This window comes from Salminus brasiliensis, chromosome 23 (genome assembly GCF_030463535.1).
Source record: "Salminus brasiliensis chromosome 23, fSalBra1.hap2, whole genome shotgun sequence".
Lineage (NCBI taxonomy): Eukaryota > Metazoa > Chordata > Actinopteri > Characiformes > Bryconidae > Salminus > Salminus brasiliensis.
Window position 1 is genome coordinate 949,996 of NC_132900.1, and position 12,780 is coordinate 962,775.

The 12,780-nt window shown below is 41.6% G+C and overlaps 1 protein-coding gene across 1 annotated transcript; it reads left to right on the forward strand.

Annotated features, from left to right (window-relative positions):
• Window positions 1–1,307: 1,307 nt before the first annotated feature.
• On the forward strand, window positions 1,308–12,464 carry ppp1r7 (protein phosphatase 1, regulatory (inhibitor) subunit 7). The gene is made up of 10 exons (XM_072669104.1): window positions 1,308–1,371; window positions 2,197–2,295; window positions 2,378–2,433; window positions 3,733–3,798; window positions 4,814–4,944; window positions 5,887–6,049; window positions 7,354–7,470; window positions 7,575–7,679; window positions 8,385–8,471; window positions 9,090–12,464. Exons 1-10 carry the CDS (start codon window positions 1,332–1,334, stop codon window positions 9,264–9,266), a joined length of 1,041 nt encoding a protein of 346 aa, XP_072525205.1. The 5' UTR covers window positions 1,308–1,331; the 3' UTR covers window positions 9,267–12,464.
• The last annotated feature ends 316 nt before the right edge of the window (window positions 12,465–12,780 follow it).

Here is a 12,780-nt window from a genome sequence, read left to right on the forward strand (position 1 = left end):
CCTAGGGAACTCTGTGTTATTGATAAATCACTGTACTGTTTTTTGGAGGATGTCTGTTTTCATTCACCTTCATTGTGAAGAAATCTGAGTCTGCAATAAACCACATTCCCTCTTAGTCTCAGATTACAGGAGTTGGTCTTAATCTACAGTACGTGAGGCTATAATGGTGAAACTGCACGTGTGTGTGTGTGTGTGTTTGGGTGGTGATTTCTCAATGGGTTTACATTAACATACACATTAAAGGAGTACTCCAGTGTGATCTGTATCTGGTGCTCCTCAGTCGGGCGGTTAGTTTCCACAGACCTCAGAGTTTCAGAAGACCTGTCGACTCTGATCTGGTCACTTTACAGCTGCACTGGTCAGGGAACCACATTAAAGTGACTGTCTGCAGTAATCACCCGAGCACTGCAGGTTCCTCAGCTTGTGATTGGGGTTAAGGACGCTGGCCTGTTCCTTTATCGGCTGTTCGGCGTGATGACTGATCCCTATTGTACGCACTGCCAGATAACACTAAAAACAGGAGTGTGTGTGACCCGGTGCGATTGAGGCAACATCACTGATCTCATTTTATAGGGAATAAAGTTAACTAAGCTTTTGTCTTTCTGCCGTGCGGCCTGTACGGCAAGATTCCTACATAAAAATAAATGTGAAATACATGAAACTGTCTGTGTTTTAATAACAGCATAAAATAGCCATGTTCATTAAAAAAAAATAAAAAATAATAATAATAATAATAATATATATATATATATATATAATGTATATATTATCATTAATATTATAAAATATTAACACCATTTTTGTTATAATATTATTTATAGACTATATATATATATATATAAGTAAATGATTATAAACCTGGATCAGCCTTGTGGTGAACAGCAATAATTTTCCATAATGACATGATGATTAATAATATATATATATATAATATTTGATTGAATAATTGTTTTATGAATATATTAATATTATATTAGTATCTGCACAACATAATTTCTATATATTAATGTAATTTTAGCCTGAGAATCTTAAACATATTTCTAAGCTGTATAAAATGTATAAATTATTATTTTTTTACATATGTATATATACTTATTTTTAGAACGATGGCTACTATTCATATTAATAGCCCACATATTAATAAAAGTCAGTCATGCATCACTGCTACGCTACAGTTCTTTTGATTGATATTATTTATGCTCATTAATATATTGATTAGCCTGTGATCAGCGTTTTATCGCGGCGCTATTGCTTAGTGCAAGCGTTCTAGCTTCCGATTGGCTGAGGCCGCTGTCAGTCATTGCCCGGTGGGCGGGTCGAGAGGGAATAAAATGGCGACCCTGCCTGTTTGCGAACCGCAAGATATGGAAGGTGAAAAACACTAATCTGATCATTACAGTGCTCCACATTAGCGCGGGGGAGCGGGGCGGGTGTGTAGACACTGGTCGGGTGTGTAAGTGCGTGTGGAGTGTGTTTCTGTAGCTGTCAGGGTTTATCTGCTGACACACCATTCATCCACTGTTTACGTTCACAGCGCTGTTAGCATGAGCTAGCTTTAGCTTAGCATGCTGGTCTGGTTCTGTACCTTCTGCTGTAATTTGTGAGATTTTAGTGTAAAAACACCTGGTTTTCAGTTCGTTTTTAACGTGTTGGTCAGATGTAGGTGTTAATCTGGGCTAGCTGGGCTAGCTGGGCTGTATGGAATGGCAGCACTGGCTGCAGAACCTGCACGCTGGCTAGAACAGCAGCTGGGGCTTCTGCTGAGGCTCTGGAGAACCTCCAGTGTTCATCACCAGCCCTGCCTGTCTGTCTGTCTGCTGTCTGCTCACTGCCTGTCTGTCTGTCTGTCTGTCTGCCTGTCTGTCTGCTCACTGCCTGTCTGTCTGTCTGCTCACTGCCTGTCTGTCTGTCTGTCTGCCTGTCTGTCTGCTCACTGCCTGTCTGTCTGTCTGCTCACTGCCTGTCTGTCTGTCTGTCTGCCTGTCTGTCTGCTCACTGCCTGTCTGTCTGTCTGCCTTCTCACTGTCTCTGTCTGTCTGCCTGTCTGTCTGCCTGTCTGTCTGCCTGTCTGCCACATGATTTAAAGTGTGAGAGAAACACAGTCAGAGTCGGGGTTTGGCGTCACATCAGAATACGTTTATCTGTAAGAGCCTGATTTTAAAGCCTGACCCGTAACTGTGGTGCTGCTCTGTGTAGTTGACAGGAGGGGCGAGTCTGAGGAGTCTGGAGATGACGAGACCAAGAGGAAGAGCCTTAATGGAGAGGTTGAGCTGGATTCCCAGCAGGCCTCTACAGGTGCGTATCCAGTTCAGTTATACCTCCAGCTGCTGGTCCCGGCTTCTCAGCCCTCATTTACTGTTCTTGCTCTTCCGTGCAGTTCCAGAAGAGTCGCCTGTTGATATGGACACCATAACCCTCGACCCTAATGAAGAGGTGAGCAGGAAGGAGTCTCTCAGTGAATCGGTCTGTGATGCTCTGCTTTAGAGCTTATTGATGGCAAAAACAAAAACAACTGCTACACTACAGGTTAAAAAACAGTTTTAAAAACACTGCCACTGCTAGAAAGAACTCAAACCTTTTTTTAAGGCTGGAGAACTGTTCATAACAATAATAACGAGGGCTGATAATAACAATAATAATAATAATAATAATAATAATAATAGTACATTTAACATTTATATTTAAGGCATTTAGCAGACGCTCTTATTCAGAGCAACTTACAGAAGTGCTTTGCTATTTACCCAAAAAAAAACTAGTTTAAATAGACTAAAAAAATCAAAGATCCTTTAATCTTAGACTCTACTAAACACAAGTCAGTATGGAGACCATAATACTCTACTCTTCACCCAAGTCCTCTCAGAAGAGGAGGGTCTTCAGTCTGGGTTTGAGGACAGTGAGCGTTGGACTCTGCTGTTCGGACACCCAGGGGAAGCTCGTTCCACCACTTCGGTGCAGGACAGTAAAAAGTCTGGACGCTCGTTTTCCGTGGATCTTAAAGGATGGCGGGTCGAGCCGAGCCGTACTTGAAGCTGGAAGGGCTCTTGGTGCAGATCAGCTCTTGACCATTGCCATCAAGTACTGGTGGAGGGGCTGGCTGGTCCAGTCTTGGCTTTGTAGACCAGAGTCGGGGGTCTGAATCTGATGTGGGCAGCAGCTACAGGAAGCCAGTGAAGAGAGAACTCAGCAGAGAACTCTGCCCCGAGAGCCCTTCCAGCTTCAAGTACGGCTCGGCTCGACCCGCCATCCTTTAAGATCCACGGAAGACGAGCGTCCAGACTTTTTACTGTCCTGCACAGAAGTGGAGGAACGAGCTTCCCCTGACATGGCTGTAATAGTAATAATACATTGTTATAATAGTAATATTATATTATATTAGTATTATTATTGTATATGTATTGTATAAGTATTAATATTGTAGTGATGGCTCAGCAGTTAGAGTTCCGGGCTATTGATGACAGGGTTATGGGTTCGATACCCGGGCTCAGCAAGCTGCCTCTTTTGGGCCCTTAAGCAAGACCCTTCACCCTCTCTGCTCCCCGAGCGCTGCAGCAATGGCTGCCCACCCCTCCGTCTGTGTGTCTGTGTGTCTGTGTCTGTGTGTTCATGTTCACTGCACGTCTGTGTTCGTCACAGATGGTAAACATGCTGGTCTTGTTTTGGAGACGGGTTATTCAGATATTAAACCATTACAGGACAATCAGCGGATTCTTCATTTTCTGTTCTTCCTAACAGGATGTGGATCTGGTCCACTGTCGGATCGGGAAGATTGAGGGGCTTGAAGTTTTGCAGAAGGCCAAGGTGAGTGACTAGGCGGGCTAGACAGTGGACCTTAGATTTCCAGCCTCCAGACTGCACACATTCACCAAATCCACTGTTCTGCGTTTCCACTGTTCCACTGTTAACATCCTGCAGTTTATTCAGGTCAGATTTTTAGGTTGTTTTTACTTTGACAGTTAAACTCTCCTCGCCTCTCTGAGTTAAACACTCAGGCCCTGCTGCTTGGTCACATGACTTGTTTGTGGCCCCAAATGCTCTAAACAGGGTTGCGATATTCTGGGAATTTACCACAGGAATGAACTGGAGTTAATGGGAATAAAATGGGAGTATTTGAAGCTAAGGTGAGAAACTTTTGAAGCATTCAGTTGGTCAAATATACTGAGGCATAATCTTGGCTAAAATTATTAGTTATAATACAGAGACAGTTGAATAGCAAAGCTGCTCCTCAGTCCCAGGCACACGGCACATTACACACTGCAGGGCTATAGAGAGACCACACCCCCTGCATCCACTGTCCGTTCCTCCTCCATCACATGTCCAGCACAGGTCCAGATGATTTCTAGAAACCTGACTCATTCCCATGGTAGATTTATTTGTATTGTTTTGCCTTCATGTCTGCTGTAGACAAAGGAAATGGTACATTGATGATAGTGTATGATTATAGTTCCTGTAAATTATCCAGTATTTCCTAAATATTCCAATAAGTTCCCATAAATTCCATGGAAAGTTTATATTTTGGAATATTGCTAAAGTTCCCATGGAAAGGTACCGGTACTTTACTGGAAATTTATTAGAAATGTTCCACCTTTTTGCAACCCCAGGTCTGAACATGACAGAATTATAAAAGCTAAGATCAGAATCAGAACTCTTTTTTTTGTAATATTATTAATATATTTTTTTATTAATTATTATTATTATTATTATTATTATTATTATTTAATTACACAAACTATAGCAGTACCACGAAGAGGGTTGTCAGTAGTGACGCAGGCACAGAAATGCAGGGCTGATACTGATGACTCCTGTGTGCTGTCAGACTCTTTCTCTTAGACAAAACCTGATCAAAAAGATTGAGAACCTGGAGAGCCTGTCCTCTCTGCGGGAGATTGACCTCTATGACAACCAGATCCGCAAACTGGAGAACCTGCAGGCCCTGACCGAGCTGGAGTGAGTGGCACACAGTCTGGTTATGATCATACAGTATATAGTCCACAGAGATTTCACTGATCTGACTGAACTGACAACTGATGTTTTGGGTGTCCTGTACTGTTATACTGTATAACTGCTGAAATCACTTCATGCTGTGCTTTATAAGGAAGAGTGATGCATAACATCATAATCGTGATGAATATAACCTCACAGTGCCTAAAGTTTAGGTTTATTCAATATTTTAATTTGTATGGATTGTAAAAGCCCGTTAAAATTAGGAAAATGTGCAGGAAAACAATAGAGCTACATTTATTAAAAACAAGGTCTATAAAACTAAGTAGGAACTAGAGTGTTTCATCAGATGTTCAGCCATCAATTTTGGTTTTGAACGCACTTTTAAAAGCCTGGTACTGCTCTTGCATACTGCATATCATCACAAAAGTGTTCCAGTATAATATCTTTGCCCTGACACTAGAGCTGGGCAATATGATGATATTTTATCGTATGGTGATGAATGTTGTTATGGTGATACAGTAAGCTTTTCTAATCATACGGAGGAGACTGTTGGTGCTTAATAAACACTGATCAGCTGCAGGTTTTATTACTAACAGTGTAATTAGACTAGATTGTATTCAGTATGGGAGAGAATCTGAAAAGTATATTCTGAATAGAATCTGCTTCTACTGATGTTTTTAGTCTGTGATTACATGTATCGTGATAAATATTGATAATTATCGCAAAAAAGTCTTTAAATATAATGATATAGGATTTTTACTATATCGCCCAGCCCTACCTGTCACCCACCCTAAGTACCTGTCCAATGATAATTCAAAAAAACAAAACAAAAAAAATATATATTTTTATATATATTATATAAATAATATATAATATAAAAATAATAACTATGTCGTATTACCCACCCTGAGCTTGATCTTAATCTGCTGGTTGTGAACTTAACAGACAGCTAGACATATCATTTAACCTCCTGAGGAAGATTGAAGGTTTGGAGCGGCTAACGAAGCTCAAGAAGCTCTTCTTGCTGCACAACAAGATAACGAGCATCGCTAACCTTGAACACCTCACTGGCCTTCAAATGCTGGAGCTGGGGTCCAATCGCATCAGGGTGAGTTTTAAAATTTTACTATATGCACTTTTAAAGATACTACAATGTTTTTTGTTGTTTTTTATTTGAGTAAGGTTTTTTAAAAAAGTACTCATGGTTCTATATTGGTGAAAGAGATGTCAACCTTTACTTCATACAAAGGTTATACACTATAATTATTGACAAGATATTTGCATATTCTCTGGGTTGGGTCCCAAAAGTTTCTCATACCTGTTTACTGATGGTTTTCCACTGCTGCTCACTGACGTCCATTCTAGGTTCAATTTGAGTCATTGGGTTTTCATTTCAGTGAATGTACTGACATTATTATTGTTTATATTTATGATTATAAACATATATGAGACAGATGCAGCAGATACAGATTAGGTTGCTAGTCACTTTAAAGCAGCTTTATGGAAAATTGCCACTTATTGCTCCTGGTTTCCCCCTACAGTCAAGTGTAAATTATGCTTTGAGCCACTATTAAAACGCATGCTTTACACATGCACCGTAGAGAGATGTTATGGGATTTTGCACAAATATGACAGCTTGTGGATGTGTTCAACTCCATCATCATCAGCAGCAGCAGCAGCAGCTCACCTGATTTACCATCATTTAGCCCTGATCTGATTCTGTTGATCTGAGGAGAACTCCAAATAATACTAGACTACATGAGGAGAACTTTGGAGATGTTCTAATGATGAACACAGTGATGGAGAACCTTCATCGCTTTCTGTAGGAGTGTTGTTATTATTATTAGTGTTTATTCTGATATTACAATTTATTTATTCTAATTTTTTAAATAGTTTTACTGAGGAAATAAACACCTCCTGCCCAGAAAAGCACAATTCCATGTGTCTAAATCTTGAACACAGTGTTCTTGCTGCTACCTCACCCTCTTTCTTAAACTCGTTGTGGCTGTGAGGAGGCGGAGATGCAGGTCCAGGCCCTCTCAGGTGCCGTCAGACCACCCCCTTACTGCTACTGCCACCTGGAGCCTATTAGCACTCAGTGCTTTAGGTGGTGTACAGAAAGGGCTCTTCATGTTTCACAAGCCAAAGAGCCTCCACAGGACTGATTTAGGTCCAGTTGCTCGGTGCTGCCCTTAGAGCCCCGCTGGGCGTGGGTATGTTAGTTTAGTTGGGTTTGGGTGTTGGTGATGGGTTCTGTTGGATAAAAGCCGCTTCTCTGTGTTGTGCCGAGTGCTGGGCCACCGTGGCCACGCCCCTTTCCAATTTATTCTGATATCAGATGTGACATCTGAGGTCTGTCTCTTATCATGACTGAAAGAAAAACACTTTCTGGTTGTGTGTTTTCTTCTGTAGATCATCGAGAATCTAGACGCTCTTACCTCGTTGGATAGTTTGTTTCTTGGCACAAATAAAATCATGCAGCTGCAGAATCTGGACGGCCTGCACAGCCTGACTGTCCTCAGTATTCAGGTACGCTCAATCAGTCCGACTGTGAGACAGTACATCCTTCCCATGCTTCTTTCTTCTTCTTCCTTCTTTTTCAGTTTTATAAATAGTCTCTGTTTTCTTGGCAGAGCAATCGCATCACGAAGCTCGAGGGTCTCCAGAACATGGTGAACCTGCGGGAGCTCTACTTGAGCCATAATGGCATTGAGGTTATTGAGGGTCTGGAAAACAATGTAAGTCCTACTGAGCAACAGAGCACTTTCACACCTACACTATCTGTCCAGATGTTTGTGGACACCCCTTCAAATAAATGCATTCAGCTACTTTAAGCTGCACCCATTGCTGACACAGATGTGCAAATGCACACACACAGCTTGTCTAGTCCCTGTAGAGAAGAAGTACTGCCAATAGAATAGGACTCTCTGGAGCAGATCAACATCATGACCCTATTGGCTCCATGCTGCCTAATGCCAGGCGTGGGCTAGAGGGCTATAAAGCCCCCCAGCATTGAGGAGCTGTGGAGGAGTGGAAGAACTGTGTTCTCTGGAATGATGGTGGTGGAGCTCCATCCAGTACTTTTGGGTTCCATGAGAAAGGCTACTTGTTTGCAGGTGATCCTGCACAGTGAAATGCCATGACCCCAGAAGTTCTTCTCTGCTTGTATGGAACCCTTGTTTCTGAAAGCAAACCAGTGATGAGACCCTCCCCCTAAGTAAACCCAGAATCCGTTCTGGGAGGAGACTTGTGTATTTGAGTGTACACTGTGTCATCCAAAAATCACTCTGGTGATTTCATAATTCATAACCTTTCAGATGTGTCCTTGTGTGCAGCTTTGTCTTTAATTTTTCGTCATGTTTCTCATAATATCTTCTGAGTGAGTTCATCCTTTATCTTCTCCTGCCTCGGGCTCAGATCATCTGCTTCTGTTTTTTTTTCAGAAAAAACTGACAACCCTGGACATCGCAGCAAACAGGATAAAGAAAATTGAGAACATAAGTCACCTAACAGAGCTGCAGGAATTCTGGGTAAGGTGTTATTTTATCCCAGGCATGTTAGCTAATAATAATAATAATAAATGTTCACTTTTAATGCACTATTCTTAAACTGGAATAAATAATATTCATACAAAAGATCTGAAGAGATTTGCTGTAAGTAACCTTTGAAAACAACAAACTAATGAAGGAGCATTTTTAATATTTTTATTATTATTTTATTATTATGGAAGTAAGGCACTTCATAATTGAGGCTCTCTGTAGGAGAATCTTCTCACCCACAGATTTCAGAGAGGCTGCTGTACAGTAGTCTTTCCTAACAGAAGACTGTAGTCACACAGATAGCCTGGAGCTGCACCATGGGCCATGTATGTTACAGTAAGAGTTTTAAAGTCAGTAGGAGTGCGGACAGGGAGCCAGTGCAGCTGTGCAAGTACAGGAGTGATAAGAGCACGAGGTGTTTGTGAGAGCACAGTTCTGAACATACTGGAGCCTCTGGAGGGAGTATTAGCCTGAGAGTAAAGCATGCACGCGTCTCTCATCACCGGGAGAAAGGAAAAGGCTGGAGTCTGGCAGTATTCCTCAGAGGGTAAAATCACAGAAATCTGAATGTCTGTCTGTTCAGTTATTATTTCTGTTTCTTATTCTCAGATGAACGACAACCAGATAGAGAACTGGAGCGATCTGGACGAGCTGAAAAACGCCAAAGGTTTAGAGACGGTGTATCTGGAGCGAAACCCCCTGCAGAAGGACCCTCAGTACAGGCGCAAGATCATGCTGGCGTTGCCCAGCGTCCGGCAGATTGACGCTACCTTCATCCGCTTCTGACGCTCTGACCTCCTGCACCGCCCCCAGTGCCGGCCCCGCCTCCCGTAACCCTCCCAGTAGACCTCTGAGGATGTGCCGTCCTTTCGTAGTTTGCCGTTAGCGTCCGGACGAGCGCTGGTTCTGAAGGTGAACTAAGACCTGTGGTAAACAAACGTGTCCCAGAACTGATTATGTACATTTTCCCTCAGAATGTCCCTAAAGATCCTTTCAGAGTTGAGGTTTGAATATTAGGCGATGCACCGATGATCATAAATAAATTTATAAATATCCCGCTGATCAGCTTTACAGAAAAATATAACATTAGAGGATTATAAATACAGTAAAATGAATAACATGCAGGTTTTCCCCCCGCATCACTCAGCAGGGCAGTTAGTGTTCTCCTCCAAGCGTGTTAAGCTCCAGTGGTGTTGCTATAGTGGCAGTGGTGGAGCATCTTTGCATGTCTTGGAGGAAGACAGTGCTAGCCTTTATCCTCCCAGCACTGATGGCATTGTGTTTTTTTTATATATAAAAAATATTTATAATTTGTGGGGCGTGTCTGGAGATCATGCAAAGTGGTGAAATTGAAGTTTTTAAGCCTTTGGCAGTAATGGAGGCAAAAGTAATAATATTATTATTTATCAATATTTATCTGATCAATGAACACATCAGCACATGTCAGATCAATGTATCTGTCTGATCTGGTTTCAAGCAGTTATCTGCCGACACCGATATGATGCCAATATTATTGTACATTTCTAATGACTAAGCTAACGCTGCTGCCGTGCATAACTGTGCCGTCAGTTTAATAGACAGCGGGAGTAACTGATGTTTATCTTCATCAGCTCAGAGGATCGAGAGAATTCAGAAATTCAGGATCTGAAGAGAGGCATTCAGGAGGAAAGTGTACACAGGACAGTTCATATGGTTTGGAACATTGTTTACCACAGGGTGAGAGAACTGCTAATCTGCACCCCCCCCCCCCCCCAAGAAGCCTAGACCCACACCTCCGCATATGGATGTGGTGGACGCCTACAGAGTGACGCATGACCTCAGAGGTCTACAGAGCTCCATATTAAAACTCGCCTCATGTGTTCTTCACACACACGTACACTCCAGCTGCTCTTCCTCCTCTAAGCACCCTGCTTTCCCCTCACTTTTAGAACGAATAAAACACACGACGCACTCTCAGCACCCTCGTGCAGGCACCCTTTACTCTCTCTACTCTCTCACACTTGCACACACTCTTCCCGTGACCTAGGCTACTGTCTGAAAGGCTTCATTATTCTTTTGTTTCGGTTTTTGTTTTTTGTTTTCCAGCTCAGGGCAGCGACCCTGCCGAGTGTGACCTGACTCTACAAGGGAAAACCGTAATGCACTGACACAACACAGAATTAGGGCTGGCCCGGATGGCCTTTTACAGGTCCTGAATAGTCTTTGGTCTTTTTTTTCCCTTCTTTTTAAAAACCATCCAACAATTATATTAACGCTAAAAAACATCTTACTGCAGTTCAACATATTTCCAGTCTGCATCGATAAAGCGCCCCCTGGTCTACATTTTTCGTCTATACCCCCTCAAATTAATGTCCTGTCCCAAACAATGGTCACTGTTTATATGACGTTTTCTGACTAATCTCCCTTCTGATTGGCTGTGGCTTGTTCCAAAAGCAGTCCCTGCTGAAACAGTCTTTATAACTTTTTAGTGCAAATGGGTGGAGCTATGCTAAATAGATGGATATATGTAAATGTGTTGGCTTTTGTGATATCTCAGAAACAACTCTTCCAGAATGGGGCTTTCTGCAGCGTAGGGTTCATTTAGCTATAAGCTTTATGGACTGAAGGAAGCGAACAGTACATTATAGATCTTTGCACACTCCCATCAATCTATTTTTCTTAATTATACGAACCCTTTAATAGTTTATAGCGGTGCCGGTGCGAATGAACTGAAATCGGCTGTTAACGTTCAGTTAATTTAAATGTTTAATGTTGATTAAAAAAAACCTTTGCTGATCAAATGTATGGTCATTTAGGCAACAGTAAAAAGGCGAGGCTTTTTATTACTAAATAAAGTATCAAATACTAACAAAACCAAATACTCAATTATTCGCATGAGTTGGGTCAGCCCTAAGCAGAACACGGTGTTTCAGTTTGATATTAAATTAGCAGTAAACTCTTCATGGGATTTGAGTGTTTTTGGCCTGGAAAAGTGTAAAAAGCAAATGTTTTATTGAGGCTGCGCTCAGTTTGCATGGCTGAGAATTTAATCCGTTTTTATTTCATCGAATGATCGCTTTAGTCACAGGATCAATCCTAGCTAGCTAAAAGCTGAAGGTTAAACACACACTTTTGCGCTCTCTGGGTGGATTTGGCTGGGTTTTTTGGTCGCTGTCTTCTCTGTTCAGCTGTGAAGTCTTAATTAAGGTTTGAATAAAACGAGCATTTCCAATAAGGACAAAATCACATTAAATGGATCACCTGTAGGTCAGGTTTTAAAGCTACAATCTTTAACGGAAAGCTGATTTAGATCAGAATTTAGGCCGCTCAGATCCTCAGAAATCTGCATTCTTCAAATTACCCCCATGTTACAGAAGTGCAGATGCACTAAACAAGCCAACGTTACTCTGTGTAGGCTTTATTTAGATGATTCCAGAATATGTGAGATCTCAAGTAGGTGGGGTGGGGGTGCTCAAGGGCAGATAGGGCGCATATAACAAAAACATACTGGAGCGTTTAATGCGCAAATTGTAATAAAGCTGGAGTTCCAGTAAAGCAAGCGAAGGAGAAGAGCTGGGGGATTAAACTGGTGATGGAATAAAAGAATAATGGTTGTTTGAACGTTTAACAGAGTTAATGCAGTTTTGATGAGCTTTAAAGGAATAGTGTGAGCTGAAATGCTAATGAGATTGCGTAGCCACTAAATAGTGGAATACCAATGACGTCAGGGTAATTAATGGCTACTAAAGTCCATTTTCACAGTTATATTAGCATGTTTTGGGCGAGCTAGGCCTTTAAATTCTCCTGAAATACAGAAATACAACTTTAGCATCACCGGACGTTCCTTCAAACATACCAGTTGTATTTAAAATTTGTTCGATTAGTGTTTTATTTGGGGACTTTTATTATATTTTATTTTTTTTATTGTTTTTCAAGTGCTTGGTTGACTGTTTTGAACTGAATGTATTATAAACAACAAAATAATAAAAGTAATTTGAAAAGTGATTATGGAGGTTGCCATGAATGTCATTCCTGTATGAAATATTGAGAGATTAATGTCATAATATTTAATGTACACACACACAGGCCAAAACGTCACCTGACTAATATGGTGGTGTTCCACGTTCCACCACAATGGATCCCTCTGGTGGTTTCTCTGGTATCTGGCACCAAGACGTTCTACGGGTTGCGAGGTGAGGCCAGTTCATAGTGCCTCTTATTGGACCACTGTTATTGGGCACTTCCCACTGCCTACCTAGAACCCCTTGCAGGCCTTGTAGACACTCTAGACCAAAGGAATCTGGATGCAACGTCTGACCCT

Excerpts from the sequence above, each read along its gene's own strand:
- ppp1r7 (XM_072669104.1), top strand. The coding sequence starts at position 1,332 with ATGGCGACCCTGCCTGTTTGCGAACCGCAAGATATGGAAG. Across the intron at positions 4,945-5,886 it reads CAGGCCCTGACCGAGCTGGA|ACAGCTAGACATATCATTTA; the intron begins GTGAGTGGCACA and ends TGAACTTAACAG. Across the intron at positions 7,680-8,384 it reads TTGAGGGTCTGGAAAACAAT|AAAAAACTGACAACCCTGGA; the intron begins GTAAGTCCTACT and ends TTTTTTTTTCAG.